This window comes from Micromys minutus, assembly GCF_963924665.1.
Source record: "Micromys minutus genome assembly, chromosome: 6".
NCBI classification, from domain to species: Eukaryota; Metazoa; Chordata; class Mammalia; order Rodentia; family Muridae; genus Micromys; species Micromys minutus.
Window position 1 is genome coordinate 46,555,864 of NC_137975.1, and position 17,635 is coordinate 46,573,498.

Sequence of the window (17,635 nt, forward strand, 5' to 3'; positions counted from 1 at the left end):
CAAGTTGACTGTGAAGATTAACCATCACACTATGTACCAGATACAGGACATTTCATAATTAAATGTTGAGCCCCATGGCCACCTGAAGGAAGTACACTAAGGCTTATCATCTTCCTGTTGACATTATTGTTGAGGTCATGGTCAATCAATATGTACTTTGATCGAACATGACAAACCAGACATTTATATCCCTGGTGGTCACACAGGTATGCTTTCTTCCATGTTATGATAAAATTGAATGAAACTTTTACTGCTTGTTCTGTCTTTGACAGCATTAACAAACTGATAGAATATAAAGTCTCAATAAACTTGTGTGTGTGTGTGTATATATATATATATATATATACATTCCTTTTTTGTTATTTTAGTTTTCTCTCAACAGACATTTACCTAACTGATTTTTCTAACTTATTCCCTTTAAACTCGTGAGCAAGTTAGGTAGTAAGTTATGATAGAACATTCACTTTAGATTATTCAAAGGTCCATGTGAAAGACTGAGATATAATAAAAGCTAAAGCAGGCACAATACATACAGTGTAAGTGATCTGAATACTTTTAGAAGGACCATCATTTCATGATGAAGCCACTTCTATAAACCTCTTAAAGCATTGTGAAAATGATAAGAAAATGTGGCTGGCATTTGTTATCAATGCAATCTGAGCTCAATAGAGTATAACCACAGAGTAGTTATGTGATAATCAGAAGAGCTGATTACCTGGCACGGAGCAGAGGTGGTGAATGATTTGGTAAGGATAGGACTGCCAAGCCTGGCCACTGCAGTGGATTGTTGTGATCCAAAATAAATAAATGATCCTGAAAAGAGAAACAGAATCAAATTTAAAGTCACATAGTTAGATCCCAGTTCTGGTATACACTGAGCACTTTTCCTGTAGGTCATACTCAACCTTCATGGTAAAGAAAATTACATTTTCACATATTCACCATTAGGCTTTGTAAATACCCAGAGAATGTCACACGTGTAACATCAAATATCTAAAATAAAATTTAATTGATAATTGATAAACTTTGAATTTAAATTACCTAAACAAACATTTTATTGCTTTAACACGTGTCATAGAGTTTGAAATCAAATTAAATGAAGCTTGTAAGTTTACAATTAGAAATTCAACGTGCCCTTAGGAAATTCTTTTGGGAGTTTTATTTTTAAGTCTCTTTAAAAGGCACTGAAGGAGATGAGCATATATGATGAGTCTGATTCCTCTTGGGGCTTCCATGTTTGACATTGTTGTCTGTGCTGGAGGGGATGAAAGCTTAATTAAAGATCTAATCTGAACATTAACAAAATAACTGCCATTAGATTTTAACTGATGTGGATGTACTCGGAGCAAGTGCACAGGGAGAGCATCCTTAGCAGCACAGAAGATCACATACTGTGAGCTGCATCAGAAGTAGCTTTTTTGAGCATTGAAAACGCAGTTACAAAGAAAGCTATGCCAAACAATGTCAGGGTCTGATCCTGCTGTTTAATAATCACAAACTGACAGGCTGAATATAGCACAAAGGGTCTTTAAGCAACTTATAAAGCCAACTGTTTGACTTGAAAAATACACATTCAGGCAGTAATTTTCCCAGATTGACATCAATTATGACTGTATTAGAAAAGGGGGAAGAGGATTTCATATTCAAATATACTGTTTGATAGATTCCTTCCTGCGTTTATGTGAACAGTTGCATCTCCTCACCTTTTGCAGATGATAAGCCTGTTTCAGGCAATAAACTGGAAGCAAGACGGTGCAAGCTCTAAGAGGGAAGTAGGACTGTGCATGCTCTAAGAGGGAAGTGAGACTGTGCATGCTCTAAGAGGGAAGTAAGATGGGTGCATGCTCTAAGAAGGAAGTAAGATGGTACATGCTCTAAGAGGGAAGTAAGACTGTGCATGCTCTAAGGTAGAAGACACAGGCTCTTCATGAACATAGGTAAATAATCACAGGCAAATATGTATGCAGCGACTACACGAGTAAAGGGTGAAGGAAACAAAAGCAACCTGAATAAGTTTGCTCAGGAATGGCTAGCTGCTGCGGTGTTTGCAAATCAATAGCTACAATAAACAAAGAGAATAATCTGATGATCATATGACTATCCCAAAAGAAGCTGAAAAACTTATCTGACAAACTTTATTGCATGTTTATGTGTTAAAACGTGAGTACATGGTAAGTCAAAAGGAATCTTACAGACAACTGGATTGAACAAATGTGGTACTCAAATTTGAATTGCTGACATTTCCCTCAAGATAAGAATAAGACAAGCCCAGTATCCAGCACTTCAGCTCAGCAATGTCCAGAGCCTTTACCCATGCTTGATAAAAGAGAGAGAGAGAGAGAGAGAGAGAGAGAGAGAGAGAGAGAGAGAGAGAGAGAGAGAGAGAGAGAGAGAGAGAGAAATTAAAATGCCTACACAACTACACAGACACATATAATCATATGCACATGCACATACATGCACAGACACAAAAAATTAAATTTTTAAAAAGATTAAATAAATTTGCTATTATATATACAACAATTAAAAAGATTTTTAGACCCTAGCATTTATAATGGCTGCAAACACCAATAAAATATGACAACAGTCTTTTAAAACCACTACATAGAAAACTATGGATCATTTAGTGAAATTAATATTATCTCAACAAATTGATGAGCTTGAAACTTTATAAGGATTTAGCATTATTTCTTTTGATTATGTGTATGTGTCTCTGAATAAGTGTATACCTCTGAGTATAGCTACCTTCCTAGGTTAGAGCTGTGTGCTCCCTCTGAATCTAAGATTGTAGGCAGTTGTAAGTCACCTAAACAGGAGCTGGTAGTATCATTTTGGTCTTCTCCAAAACCAGGATGTACTCCTCACTGCTGAGCTCTCTCTCCAACCTGAACTCTTATGATGAATCATAAGCATGTACAACAGGGAACATGGAAGCACATGAGGCTATATAGTCTTGACACTATGAGGAAATACATGTACTCACTTGCATATTTCAGGTACCTAAATGGTGTCCCTTTGCAGCAGGAAAGGGAATAATCTCTCCTAGCTACTGTTTCTGAGATCCCTGTGTCCTGGCCTGCGTGGGTACTGACAGAACAACTCTATGAGAATAAACACAGGGTGAGTGAAGATTTATTTCCCTCAGGGGACAAAGGACCAGGAAGTTCCTAACCAACTGACATGAATAATATTATAAACATAGGTCAGAGCATATAAAAAGTGAAAATGTAGGTCAATCAATACTGGAACAGGTACAGTTCAAATCTCTTCAGTTGATATGTGAAAAAATAAAACGTGGTTTATACGTACAATGGAATATTACTCAAATGCTAAAAGGAGAAAAATGACGGTAACAAATTCCAAATCATTGGTGCTAACTTAAGGAGGCAAGAATACACTACAGTGTGTGACCTATCTATCTGGCACTCTTTGGACAAACAATACATTTGGGATAGACCTGTGCCTGGGTACAGGAGAAGCATCAACTACAAAGTGACATTTTGTAGAATGGAGTTACTGTACATCTCAAATTGCTTATTGATTATAGATTATATATAACTTTTAAAACTCACTGTACTGTTTACTAAAATTCTGTACTTCCAGTATTTCAGTTGATCATAATTTATAATGTGTAAGTATGGCTGAGCTTTATGAACATACATACTATGTATACATTTGTGATCTGTGTATAATTCTGTGAATGTACACAAAGGTGAGAGATAACCTATGAGCTGTCTTTTTGCATGTTCTAACAGAGCAGTTAGCAATGACTGAGCAAAGAAATCAAGCAAAAATCAGAGAGAAAAATAGTTCACTATAAAAAAAAAGCTACTTAATTTTTCTGTCAAACTATATGTAGGGGTGTGTGTGTGTGTGTGTGTGTGTGTGTGTGTGTGTGTGTGAGAGAGAGAGAGAGAGAGAGAGAGAGAGAGAGAGAGAGAGAGAGAGAGAGAGAGAGAGAGAGAGAGAGAGATTGGGCGAAAGAGATAAAGAACACAAGGTTGGTTTTAAAAGCTGTAACTCAGAAAAGTAGAGTTTTAAAACAAACTTGATTAGAGCTCTGCAGCATTATAATGGGACAACACCTTATTCTTATGGGACTTCCTTTTTATCACCCCCATTCTCTCTCTTCCTTTTCTTGGCTTTTCTTCTTCTTATCTCTGATTTAAAACCCCTACCTGGGCAGGCTGGATTGCACAATAAGAAATGCAGCTTGCTGCCAAGTCTGATTTGGATTCCTGGAACCCAAATGGTACAAATAAGAAACTGATTTCTAAAAGTTGTTCTCTGACCTCTGACCTCCACAAGTAAGTCTCTCTGTCTCTCTCTCTCTGTCTCTCTCTCTCTCTGTCTCTCTCTCTGTGTCTCTCTCTCTGTCTCTCTCCCTCCCTCCCTCCCTCCCTCCTTCCCTCTCTTTGTCTCTCTCTTCCCCCATACACAAACACACACACACACACACACATATACATGCACACACATATTGAGTTCTTACTATATTAAAAAAAACCTCAGCCAGTATAATTCTATTTAATATCTCATAAAAATCTTTCATGACTACATACAGAAAGACTATATTCTATTTCCTAACTCACAAAACAGAACTACTTTGTGCAATGTTGCAGGCATGTCCCAGCCCTGGACAGTGAACTTTCACAAACCCTTGTCAAGCCACCACATCCCAACTATGCACAATACTCTCTTTGGGAATCTCAGATGCTGCTCAGGCCCTCATTTTCTCCCACTCATATTACATATATGTCAGCCTTTGCCAATTTTTTATCCTCTCCTGTCCCCAAATCTCATCTAGATTGCTTGCTCTCACAAATATGATTGATCACAGGCTTCAGTCTATAGAATATGCTCTCCATCATCCTCTAGACAAATTTCAGATTCCGGATCTCCTTCATCATGTCTAATCACATGAACTCCTAAGACCACTGCCATCCTTTGGAAGAGGTTTTCTCCTAATTGGATCATGTTTCTCACAGCTCTCCTTGGCTTTCTATCTCCTTTCACATCCTTACATTTGCCATGCTTGCTCCTTATTTCCCTTTAGGAATACTGACCTGGGAAGTCATTTTCAGATAGCACTTTCTCCTTTATTGTAACTCCACTATAACCTTTAGCATATCTGAACTCAATCCCCCTTTTACCAGCTTTAGCTACCAGACACTGCCTGCTTCAAACAGAGGGACCATAGCTTCAATTACCATGCACCTAGCTCTAATTCATTCTATTGGCTTAATAATTGGCTGAAAAACAGAAATAATTAGCATGTGTATCAGCTTACAAAGAAAATTTGTGCTTATGTCTATTTTAAACTATAACCTTAAGTCACCTTGACAAAGAATATTAAAGGGAAACTAGAGCTTCCTGAACCAATAAGCAAAAAGTCAAAATATCAATAACTCACTATACCAGTCAACAATGAAGTAGCTTAATTGTTATAGCCAATAGTCTTCCTCCCCAATACCTCCCAATGCTCCACTAACCTGTTTTCAAAAACTGAAATAAAAATTCTCCCAAGATTTGTGTTTGGAATACTTCCTTGTAAATCTTAAAGTAGAAGCAGGAGGATGTTCAGTGAGCATAAAGAGGATCTGGACCCCCTACTGTGTGATAGCAATGCTAATGTGATTCTGAGGTGTGTGTTTACACAGGAATGTAAATACAACAAAGAACAAGAGATAAAAGCCATTTATATGTGATCCTGGGAGCACCACAGAGCATTTCAGAAAGCTGTAGGAAGCTATGGTTCCTTGATTTTATGAGGATATGTAAAGTTGTAATGATGTTTTGCAGTATATGGTCTATAATATTTCCACATTTTATTGGTAGTGATAAATCCTTTCTCTCTGTTTCCAGATAGAAGATGGGACTGTTTTCCTTTCTGTTTGCCTGACTTGGAATGCCTTAAAGAATGAAGCAAGCCTACTACACAATCCATCATAAATGTTATCTCCCTTTTTACACCATCATTAAAACATTTTTAAAACTCATAATAAGATTGGTGACTATCTCAAGAATGTTCCTTTCAGGATGCAAAATTAACTATAAATTATTAATTAGGTCAGGAGGAATTAAGACAGGACAAACCAAAGGCCAATTTAGTCTGTAAGTAGAAACAGAAATACAGGGCTTCAGTGTTTCCACATGAAGGAAAATGCTTTTGAAAGAGAAGTGCACTACCTTGGCTTGTGCTGGCTGAGAGATCAGCCTCAGGAAATAGGTGCTCTCCAGGGCTCAGCCCTTTCACCACCTCCCAGTGGGAGTCTTCTGTGGGAAATTGTTCCCAGCCATTGAAACCAAACTCGAAGTCCCAGGTAAGGTGACTTGCTGTTATATGTGGAGAAGGAAACACAGATATATGATTAAAGGTTTGGCATTACAAGCAAAACTTTCACATTTATATAGAATTCTCTTTGAATTAAAACAAATCAGATACAAGATAGTTAAGATAAACTTACAGCAATAAATATAACAAGGTAGTGTAGTCACTCCCCTTCCCTACCTGAAGCCTATTCTTCATGCATGTGCTTTTCTTTTCTAAGCTCTGAACAGATAGTTTAGCAGGTACAGTATTGACAAAAAGTAAAAGTAACTCTTCAAAAGGGAGTCTTTTCTGTTTATTGACAGAGTCATAAAGTCCTATAAAATTGAATTGGTTCCTTAGCCATTCCCAAAATGTTCTATCGTTATCCTCTGTGAGCTAAGTGGGCAGTAGACTACCTCCTGTCACTTTTAAGTCAGGAAGTGAAGTTTAGAAATAAGACATAAAATATATACTTGATTTCAAAGATGCACTGTTAAATTCTCAAGTATTGGCTGAAGCCTAAATTTTTTGACATATTCCCAGATCTCCCAAGTAGTGGAAGACTTCTCCTAAAACAGACATTTTTATACCACATAGTAATAACTTTTCTGGCTTGATCCAAAATCACTTCCATTTTCTGCCTGTTGCCCATGCATAATAATTAATATCTCTCCTTTTCCCTCTCATATTCCCTAATTGGGTTTCTTGTTGAACATTTCCATTTGGGGACACTGAGTTACATGCTGTTGCCCAAAGTAATAGAGTGCTTTTAAATAATTCTTTTCTTTGAAGCAGCTGGCTGTTACTGATGTAACCATACTACTTACTTGCAGGCAATAGGTGGGAAACAGACTGCTCCCCATGATGCCTGCAACCTCAAAACTTTGAGCAACTAATAGGGTGCAACATTTTCAAGATGAAAATGACATTGGACTGTATGAATGTTGCAGTGGTCTGCAGGACAATATTTAGAATCAAGCCTTTTGTTATCCAAATATGTTATCAGCTAAAATGTTGGGCTAGGGAGATGGCTCAGTGGTTAAAGTGCTTATGTTAGCATGAGGGCTTTGGTTTGGATATCCCACAAACAGAAAAGGCAATTATAGCAGGAACAGCTTGTATCTGTGATCCCAGCTCTAGTCCAGTAGAAGAAGGCATATCCTGGGAACTGGCTGGCCAGTCCAGCCATTCAGTGAACTCCAGTTTCAATTACGAAACACTGCATCCATAAAAGAGAGGTTGTATTTTGTGTTTTGATAGCATCAGAATGTTGATAAAAGAAGCCAGAGGACCTCAATAACATGTCTGCCAATCTCCATCTAGAAGTTGATGTTATAGTTCTCTTGAATCAAGTTTGTATGCAAACAAAACAAGGATACTAGTTATATAGCCATAGAGGTAAACACAATATTTGAATCTTCAGTTTCTATACATGCCTAATTATCTACAGGCACAGGCACAGGCATGCAGGAACTCACACAAACACACAGGCATACACACACACAGGAACACATACATTTACAAACATATTACAGACAAAATAAATACATAAATAAAACAAACCTCAGCTATTGTGCCTTCCAAAGAACAGTAAGCATGTGCTGCTCTTTGAAAAAGAAAATAAAATTTTAGAATCCATCACCAGCAACATGAAAACATGGTGAACCACGTGGGTGTTTTATTGATAATATTTGTTCTGCTACATTTATAAGAAATGGATTTTTGCAAAACTAAATATTCTACACTTTATTTGTTATATAGTATACAAAATCATTTGAAATCTCTTAAATTGTATTTTTTCATTAATAATATTCTTCTTATGTATTTCAGCAGCTTTGATATGAAGTAGTAATTATCAGAAGTGCTGGAGAGATAGTTCAGAGGTTAAGAAAACTGACTGCTTTTCCAGAGGGACTTGGGTTCAATTCCCAAAACCCAGATGGCCAATCTGTAACTCTGGTTCCAGGTGGTCTGACACCCTCTCACGAACATATACACAGACAAAACTATAATATATATATAAATAATAATAATAACAATAATTAAAAATATATTTAAAATATCAGAGTCAAAGAAATAGTAACAACTTGTTTTTAATGGGGCAAATGGCACACATGTGTAATTGAAATGGAATATCTGTTATAATAAAGTACGTTAGTTTTCAACAATAATTTTGACTATCTGGTCACTGTCAACTTGATGTAATTACAGGGTACATTTCACTACTTCTAAACAGTGTTTGGTACTGTTCACAGTTTCCAAGAAATTTCTCTTTAAGTCATTTTTTTAGAGAAATAGTAATGAATCTTTCTCTTAAATATTTAGCTGTGGTGTATTATGGGCACAAGGAAAATTTCATTTATAGAATATGAAAACCATAAAAACAAAGTATTTGTGAATCTTTTGGTTCAGCTCTTTATAATATAAGAAGAAATCTTGTACGGGAGCTGATAAGAATATCTTCTTTAGTGACAGTAATATGGGTTCTAATAAAAATAGATGATAAATATATAGTTGGCATTCATGAAACCCGAGTGGACAATAACTCTGTAATTCAGATATAGTTGAGTATAGCATACATCTTTCTCCCATGATTCTTAGCACCTATCTATATTTTACATTTGAAAAACTTCTAAACATAATATAATAATAAAACAACATGTATTGCTCAATATACTTGGTCTCCTTGTCATCTACTTTATTATATTTAGCACCTCAAATACCCACAATTCATATTAACATTTCACTAATTAATTTACTTATGTTTTAAGAGAGCACAGGTTCACCTCAAAATTGTCATTTTACTGCAACATTCTCTCTAGTCATAGAATTATAGACAGGCACATTAGCATAGTATATGTTTTAAATGCCCTACAAATAAAAAAAGAAAACCTCCTCCTAACCAAATTTTCAAACTTATTTTGGTTTCAACCCAAATCTGCCTAGTCTCCTATCATTTTTAGAACACACTAGAAACACAAATATGTCTGTGAGATTCTGTGAGGTAAAGGACACTGTCAATAGGACAAAACGGCAACCTATATATTAGGAAAAGATCTTTTACCAACCTTACATCTGTCAAAGGGCTAATATCCAAAGTATAAAAAGAACTCAAGAAGTTAGTTAAGTTAGTTACCAAAAAAACAAAAAAAAAAAACAAAAAAAACAAAAAAAAAAAAAACAACAACAAGTAACTCTAATAAAAATTGGGTTTCAGTTGCCTGTGAAAATTCACCTCTATATATGTCAGGCTCTGGCAGAGCCTTTGAGGAGACAGGTATATCAGGATCCTGTGAGCAAGCACTTTTTGGCATCTGCAATAATGTCTGGGTTCACTGTTTTTACACAGAATGGATTCCCAGGTAATGCCATCTCAGGATGGACTTTTTAAAGTCTCTGCTCCACACTTTGTCTCTGTATATCCTCCCTTTAGTATTTCATTTCTCCTTCTAAGAAGAATTGAAGGTCTTTCTTCTTAAGCATCATGTGGTCTGTACAAAGCTCAAGTCTAAGTGGATAAAGGACCTCTACATAAAACTAGATACACTGAAACTAATGGAAGAGAAAGTGGAGAAGACACTCGAACACATGAGCATGGGGCAAATTTCTTGTGCTATTCACAGCTTATGCTCTCTAGATCAACAATCGAGAAATAGGACCTCATAAAATTAAAAAGCTTTTGTAAGGCAAAAGACGCTGTCAATTAGACCAAACAGCAAGTAACAGATTGGGAAAGGATCTGTCTAATCCTACATTCAGCAGAGAGCTAATACCCAATGTATACAAAGAACTCAAGTAGTTAGACTACAGAGAATAAAATAACCCTATTTTAAAAATAGAGTGCATACCTAAACAAAGAATTCTCAACTGAGGAACAACAAATGCCTGAGAAGCACCTAAAAAAATGTTCAACATCCTTAGTCATCAGGGAAATTCAAATCAAAACAATACTGAGATTCCACTTCACACCAGTCAGAATGGCTAAGATCAAAATCTCTGCTGACAGCAGATGCTGGTAAAGATGTGGAGAAATAGGAACAATCCACCATTGTTGGTGGAATTGAAGCTGGTACAACCACTCTGGAAATCAGCCTTATTTATCAGAAACAAAGGCTTGAAAGAACCAAGATGTTCTTCAACAGAGAAATGGATGCAGAAATTGTGGTACATTTTGCCACCGGGAACAGTAGAGATCCAGGGACACAGGCCTAGCGAGACTGCACTGTGAGTAGTCAGGGTGCAGAGAGGGCTAGGCCTAGCGTGTGGTAGGTGCAGCCCTCCATTTGGTCCAGGGGAGCAGGAAGTCTGCTGTAGGGACTCAGTGTTCACCCAGAAGGCCGTTGTGTGCAGACCAAACACTCAAGCCATTTGCCACCTAGAACCAGCAAAGATCCAAGGACTCAGACCTGGTGAGACTGTGCCATGAGTGGCTAGGGCGCCGAGAGGCCTGGGATGAGCACGCAGAAAGCGCAGCCCCCTGATTGGTTCAGGGGAGCAGGAAATCTGCCATAGAAACTCAGTTTCCTCCAAAAGGCCCTTGCATTAGGATCAAATGCTCAAGCCATTTGCCACCTGGAGATCCAGGGATGCAGGCCTGGTGAGACTGTGCCATGAGTAGCCAGGGCACAGGGAGGTCTGGGCCAAGCACACAAAAAGCACAGCCCCCCAATTGGTTCAGGGAAACAAGAACTCTGCAATAGAGGCTAAGTATCCACCCAGAAGGCTCTTGCATGAGGATCAAATGCTCAGCCACCTAAAACAGTGGAGATCCAGGAACACAGGCCAGGAACACAGGAGAGACAGGAACCAATCACTGACAGCAAGACCACAGATGGCAAGAGGAAAGCAAAAGAATTTTTGCAATGGAAACCAAGACAAGCTAGCAACATCAGAACCCAGCTTTCCCATCACAACAAGCAGAAGAATGCCAAACACTCAAAAAAAAAAAAAAAAAAAAAAAAAAGACTCAGACCTGAAATCATACCTCAAGATGATGGTAGAGATCTTTGAGAAGAGCATGAATGAATAACTCACTTAAACAAGAACAGGAAGAAAACCAAAAAGAAATAGAAGCTTTTAAATAGGAAACACAAAAACACTCAAATCAAAGAACTAGAAGAAAACAAAACCAAAAAGATAAAGGAATTGAAGAAGGAATTGAAAATGGAAATAGAAACCATAAAGAAAAAAATAAAAGAGATAACCCTGAAGGTAGAAACCTAAAAATGAAATCAGGAGTCACAGATGCAAGAATCTCCAACAGTCTACAAGAGATGAAAGAGACAATATCAGGGGCCAAAGACAACATTTAAAACATAGACTAAACAGGCAGAGAAGTTAGTTGCAAAAGCCAAAAAGTTCCTAACCCAAAATGTCCTAGGACATAGTGAGAAGACCAAACCTAAGAATAATAGGAATAGAAGAGGGTGAAAAATAAGAGGTACAGTAAATATCTTCAACAAAATCAAAGAAGAAAACTTCCCTACCCTTAAAAATGAGATGACCATGAGCATAAAAGAAGCCTACAGAACTCCAAATAGAGTGGACCAGAAAAGAAATTCTTCCCCAATACATAATAATCAAAACGCCAAGTGGCCAAAGCAAAGAAAGAATACTAAAAGCAGTAAGGGAAAAAGGTCATGTAACATATAAAGTCAAACCATTTAGAATGAAAATCGACATCTCATCAGAGACTATGAAAGCTAGAAGAGCTTGGACAGACATCATGCAGAGCCTAAGAGAACACAAGTGTGAGCCCAAGCTGCTATACCCAGCAAAACTCTCAATCACCATAGATGGAGAGACCAATATATTCCAGGACAAAGCGAAATTTACACAATGTATGACCACAAACACAGCACTACAATGAATTATAGGAGGAAAACCCAACACAAGGAGGGAAACTATATCATAGCACAACCAAGAAAATAACTAAGCAAGAAAACCAAAATAATAAAGACACACAGGCACAATTTTACCTCTAAAACATAAATGGACTCAATTCCCCAATAAAAAGACATAGGCTATAAGACTTGAAACATAAACAGAATCTGGCATTTTGTTGCATACAGGGAACTAATCTCAGAGAAAAGACAGACATTATCTCAGTAAAAGTTTGGAAAAAAACCTTCCAAGCAAACGACCCCAAGAAACAAGCTGGAGTGACCATTCTAATATAGAATAAAGTAGATTTTCAACCAAAAGTTTTCAAAAAAGATAAGAAAGGACACTTTTTACTCATTAAAGGGAAACTTTATCAGGAGGAATTCTCAATCCTTATCATATATGCTCCACATAGAAGAACACCCATATTCATAAAAGAAACCCTACTAAAGCTCAAGAAATACATTTCACTACACACAATGATAGTGGGAGACCTCAACACCCAACTCTCACCAATGGACAGATCATGGAAACAGAAACTGAACAAGGACACAGTAAAACTAGCAGAGGTTATGAACCAATTGCAATTAGTAGACATCTACAGAACACATCGTCCTAAAACAAAAGAATACATCTTCTTATCAGCACCTCAAGGCACCTTCTGCAAAATTGACCATATAATTGGTCACAAAACAAGCCTCAATAGATATAAGAGGATTGAAATACTCCCATGCATCCTATCAGACCACCATGGACTAAGGCTGGTCTTTAATAACAACAAAGACAACAAAAAGGCCATATACATAGGGAAACTAAACAATTCTCCATTAAAGGATAGCATGATCAAATAAGAAATAAAGAAAGAAATTAAGGATTTCTAGAATTTAATAAAAATGAAAATACAACATACCCAAACCTATGGGATGCAATGAAAGCAGTACTGAGAGGAAAACTCATAGCTCTGAGTGCCTCCAAAAGAAAACTGGGGAGAGCATAGACTAGAAACTTAGCAGCACATTTGAAAGCTCTAGAACAAAAGGAAGCAGATTCACCCAAGAGGAGTTGACAGCAAGAAATAATCAAACTCAGAGCAGAAATTGACCAAATAGAAACAAAAAGAAACATTCAAAGCATCAACAAAACCAAGAGCTGGTTCTTTGAGAAAATTAACAAGATTGATAAACCCTTATTCAGACTAACTAAAGGACAAAGAGAGAGTATCCAAATTAACAAAATCACAAATGAAAGTAGAGACATAACAACTGAAACTGAGGAAATTCAAGAAATCATCAGATCCTACTACAAAAACCTATATTTAACATGTACCTCATGTTTATGGTAACTAGTGGGATATGTATGCATGCTATCAAACCTCTAAAAGAATTAAGTACTGACAAAATTATTCATATAATGTTATGCCAAGTTGCCTTTAAAAATCTGTAAATGTATCCCCCCATTTTTTGGAAAATAAAATGGTTATTAATATTAAAAATATAAAGAAAGAAAGAAATTGTGGTACATTAACATAATAGAGTAGTACTCAGCTATAAAAACAATGACTTCATGGAATTCCTAGACAAATGGGTGAAACTATAAAATATCATCCCAATTGAGGTAACCCAGTCACTAAAGAACACACATGATATGTACTCACTAATAGTGGATATTTGTCTTAAAGTTCTGAATACCCAACATAAATTTCACAGATCATATATCAATGTTTCTAATTCCATGTAATCTAGTTTCCTCAGAACAAATGTGACTGTATGAGTTTATTGTCACAACAACACAATAACCTATACAAATAGAGAAGAAAGTCTTTTTTTGATTCATGATTTCAAAAGGTTTCAGATACTTGCTTTGTACTATACAGGCACTTCGTCAGATATCCATGTCACAGGGAACAGTTAGATATTTTTTTATCTTGAGTCAGAGCAGCAGTAGAAGGGAAGACTTTGTAATCACCTATGTTCTTCTTTTCAATTCATTGCTCCTACCTCTTCCTGTGAGATGGTGCCATTCGTATTCAAAGTGCCTCTTGACCTCAGAGTACCTGTTCTGGGGATATTCCAATCTATCTCCTACAGGATTCTAAATTCAGCACAGTTGATAATGAAGATGAACAATCAAAGTATCCATGAAAATATTTACACAAAATAATTAATTTGATGTATATAAATATATATGTGTGTATGTGTGTGTGCATAATATGCCTATATATTTATGTCATATTATTCTGTCCAGTAGATATCAACCAAGCTGGACAACTTTTTGTTGGAGTAATAAGCTTAAAATATTTGGAAAAGTTAAGGCTAGTATGAGTAAGTAGCAATATTTGTTGTTAAGAATGGAGATCTGCCCCTCTATTCACATAAAAGGACTAACAGAATAGTCTGAGAATGACTACTGTAATGGTGTGTATATGGTTGGCCTAGGAATTGCCACTATTACGAAGTGTGGCATTGTAAGAGTAGGTTTATTACTGTGAGCATGGGCTTAAGTTCCTCATTGTAGCTGCCTGGAAGTCAGTCTTCCACTACCAGACTTAAGATGAAGATGTAGAACTCTCAGCTCCTCCTGCACCATGCCTGTCTAGATGTTGCCATGCACACACCTTGATGGTAATGAACTGAACCTCTGAACCTGAAAGCCAGTCACAATTAAATGCTGTCCTTTATAAGACTTGACTTGGTCATAGTATCAGATCACAGTAAATCCCTAACTAAGACAATTTCACTGGAAAAAAGTACAGACAAGTTATTCATGACATTTCAATAAACAAAATTTACAAAATGAAAAAATCATCTGATGTTCCTGAAATGTATTGATTTAGGACTTCCATTAAAGTGTTGAGGGTGACATTTAGCACAGGAGAAAAACAGAAGAAGCCAACCTTCCAAATGCATCATCGAAAGAAACCCGTATTTTCTCTCAACCTTTGAAATTAAAAGTAATAGAAGCTTTCAAGAAATACACATTTTCCAAAAAGAAATGAGGCAAGTTATCCAAAAAAATATTTAAGTAAGTCATAGAAGTGACTTTTACATACATTAGAGAAAATAGATTCTCCTTATTCTCTTTGAATGGAAAAGAAAGGTAAGTACAAACCCCACTGAGATCACACTGATTAGAAGATTATATGCTTAAAGCAAGGTGGTGAAGGAATTAATTGGACTTCTGTATATAATCAGCGTCACACGGGAGTATTCTTTTGTATGCCCATTTTCTTCTCCCGATATCTCTAACACTTTTAATAATGTCTTCACTAGCCTACCAAGAGAAGCATGCTGTGCAAACATCTTTGCATTTCAGGATGTCATTTATCTTATTGTAATATTTCCCCTTATGTAACAAAATATCTCAGGAGTATAAAACATCGCAGGAAAACAAATGTCAAAATTTTAATATTAAAAAAACTCCCTATTTGTGATACAGAAAACTGATTTTTATTTATTGGTTTAGAACTCCCAGTTTCTTAAAAAAACGGTCCCATAAATTTTAGTTGCTAAGCTATGTGGTTTCTAATGTAAATTCTATTTTCCTTGAAGTATGATAAGGTTTGAATCATTACAGAATGTCTCCAATTTTCTCCTGTATGAAATACTTCGAAAAAGGCCTGAAGGGAAGGTGTTGACTAACTGTGGTCTTCTTGAAGACTGCAGATGCCTAGAGGTGGCTTCTACAGTCACTATGGCTGGGGAAGGGGATCAGTGATACCCCATGACCTTCTTATTCTCCCTTCACATTTTCCAAGATAATTGCTTAGAGGAGCACAAATTATTTAACTTTGTATTACCAAATCTAGAATACATCTATAAAAATGTTATGAAGATCTTTCTCACAGTCCTTTTCTTCTTCAGTTAAGTATACATTTATGCATGCATGCACATGAGTACACCCACACATTCACACACAACACAAGCACACATACAACATCAATAATAACAACTTACTTGAAGAACAAGAGAACAATGATAATGAGAGTTTCTGAATGGGAACACACTTTCATATTTTCTCAAAGAAATTAGATGTCCCCCAAGGTAGCCTAAGGCTATCTAAAGTCCCACTGTCATGAATGGGAGCAGGCAAACAACTCCAGCAGGAGTCAACTTACCACAAGTCTCTGAGTCTTCATCAGTCCCATTGGAGTGGTCCATTGCAGAGCTGTAGACTGAAGTGTGGGTAAGGCACTGTGCACTGGCCTGATTGTATTCAGTAACAGAGCAAAGCTGCTGAGAATGGGTCTGTCCACAGTTGTTGACTGATAGCTGATCAATCCCAATAAAACTTTCCTGACTCAAAACTGTGCCTTCAAAAACAACCTTTGTGGAGAAAAATATGATGAATTTATAGTCATAAAATACAAAAAAAGGGAAAAGTTGAAGAAGGGTCATAGAGATAAATCACTTAGAAATAAAAACACCATTTAAAATATTGTCAAATGCAGCTAATGGTAGAGTTACTCTTTGGCAAATCTGATCAACATTCCTAAAGTTGATAAGCACGGTGACCTGTGAAGTTTTATGGGAAGCCAACAAAGAAGAAACAAAGATCCAGATATCCATGCACATGCCCGTGCCTTTTAACTGAAAACTTCTTATTTAAATACCATCTTTCAACTACTCTTTCCTTTATTTTCAAACAGAAAATATTGTTATTAATTCTGTAGAGCTATAACTGAGTCTGATCTATAAAACTACTAAAACTAATGTCTGAAAGCTTATAGGGAATTATCAGGAAAGGATAAAGGAGCATGGTTTAGTTTAGAAAAACCATCATTTACAATTCTCACCCACAGAAAAGAGTTTTACAAAAACCAATGTATTGCCAATCACCAATTAAATGAATGAGTTCTGTTTTGTCTAATTAATCACCTGGATTCTCTAGAGATACAGTGTGTTAGTAAGTGGCTCCATTGTTCAATGCCAGCTGAATTCACGACAAAGTCAATGCACTAAAGGAGCCCCCAAAGTTCTACCAAGGACAGTGGTTAATGAACTGCAAAAGGATGTAGAAGAAACAGCTCACTGAATGGCAACCAATTTCCTTCTGTCCAATTCAGTAGCCACTAGTACTTGTGAGTAATTTAAGTGGATTGAAATCAGATGAGAATCCAATTTCCAAATCACATTAGCTCCATTTCAAGTGTTCGTATTGACAGAGACTATGCGGCAATGTCTTTGGAACTGTAGCATTCTTTTTGGAGTGGGAGAAGGAGGCTCAAAAGACAAAGGAAGAAAACCTCACAAGTCTGGGAGAGAGATCACAAAATCCACAAGATTATAAAACCCTCCGTTCATGAGAGTATAAAATCAGTGACCAGCTGCCAGGATGAAGAAATTGTTTTACTAGCAGAGTGGTCTGTGAGTGTTATTCTGCCTGCCAGTCCTGGAATCCACTCTAGCTGTCAAAAGTTTTGTGTTTTCTCCTCCACCCTGT

The 17,635-nt window shown here is 36.7% G+C and overlaps 1 protein-coding gene across 1 annotated transcript in view; it reads right to left on the reverse strand.

The window, feature by feature from the left end:
- The window catches only part of MALRD1 (MAM and LDL receptor class A domain containing 1), a gene marked incomplete at both ends in the record, with an annotated part of 691,362 nt that overhangs the window by 556,834 nt on the left and 116,893 nt on the right, over positions 1–17,635 (reverse strand). Inside the window, 3 exons of the mRNA XM_080918486.1 lie at positions 716–813; positions 6,190–6,336; positions 16,311–16,518. Of these exons, the coding sequence (XP_080774612.1) occupies positions 716–813; positions 6,190–6,336; positions 16,311–16,518 (453 nt within the window). The remainder of the gene's footprint in view (positions 1–715; positions 814–6,189; positions 6,337–16,310; positions 16,519–17,635) is intronic.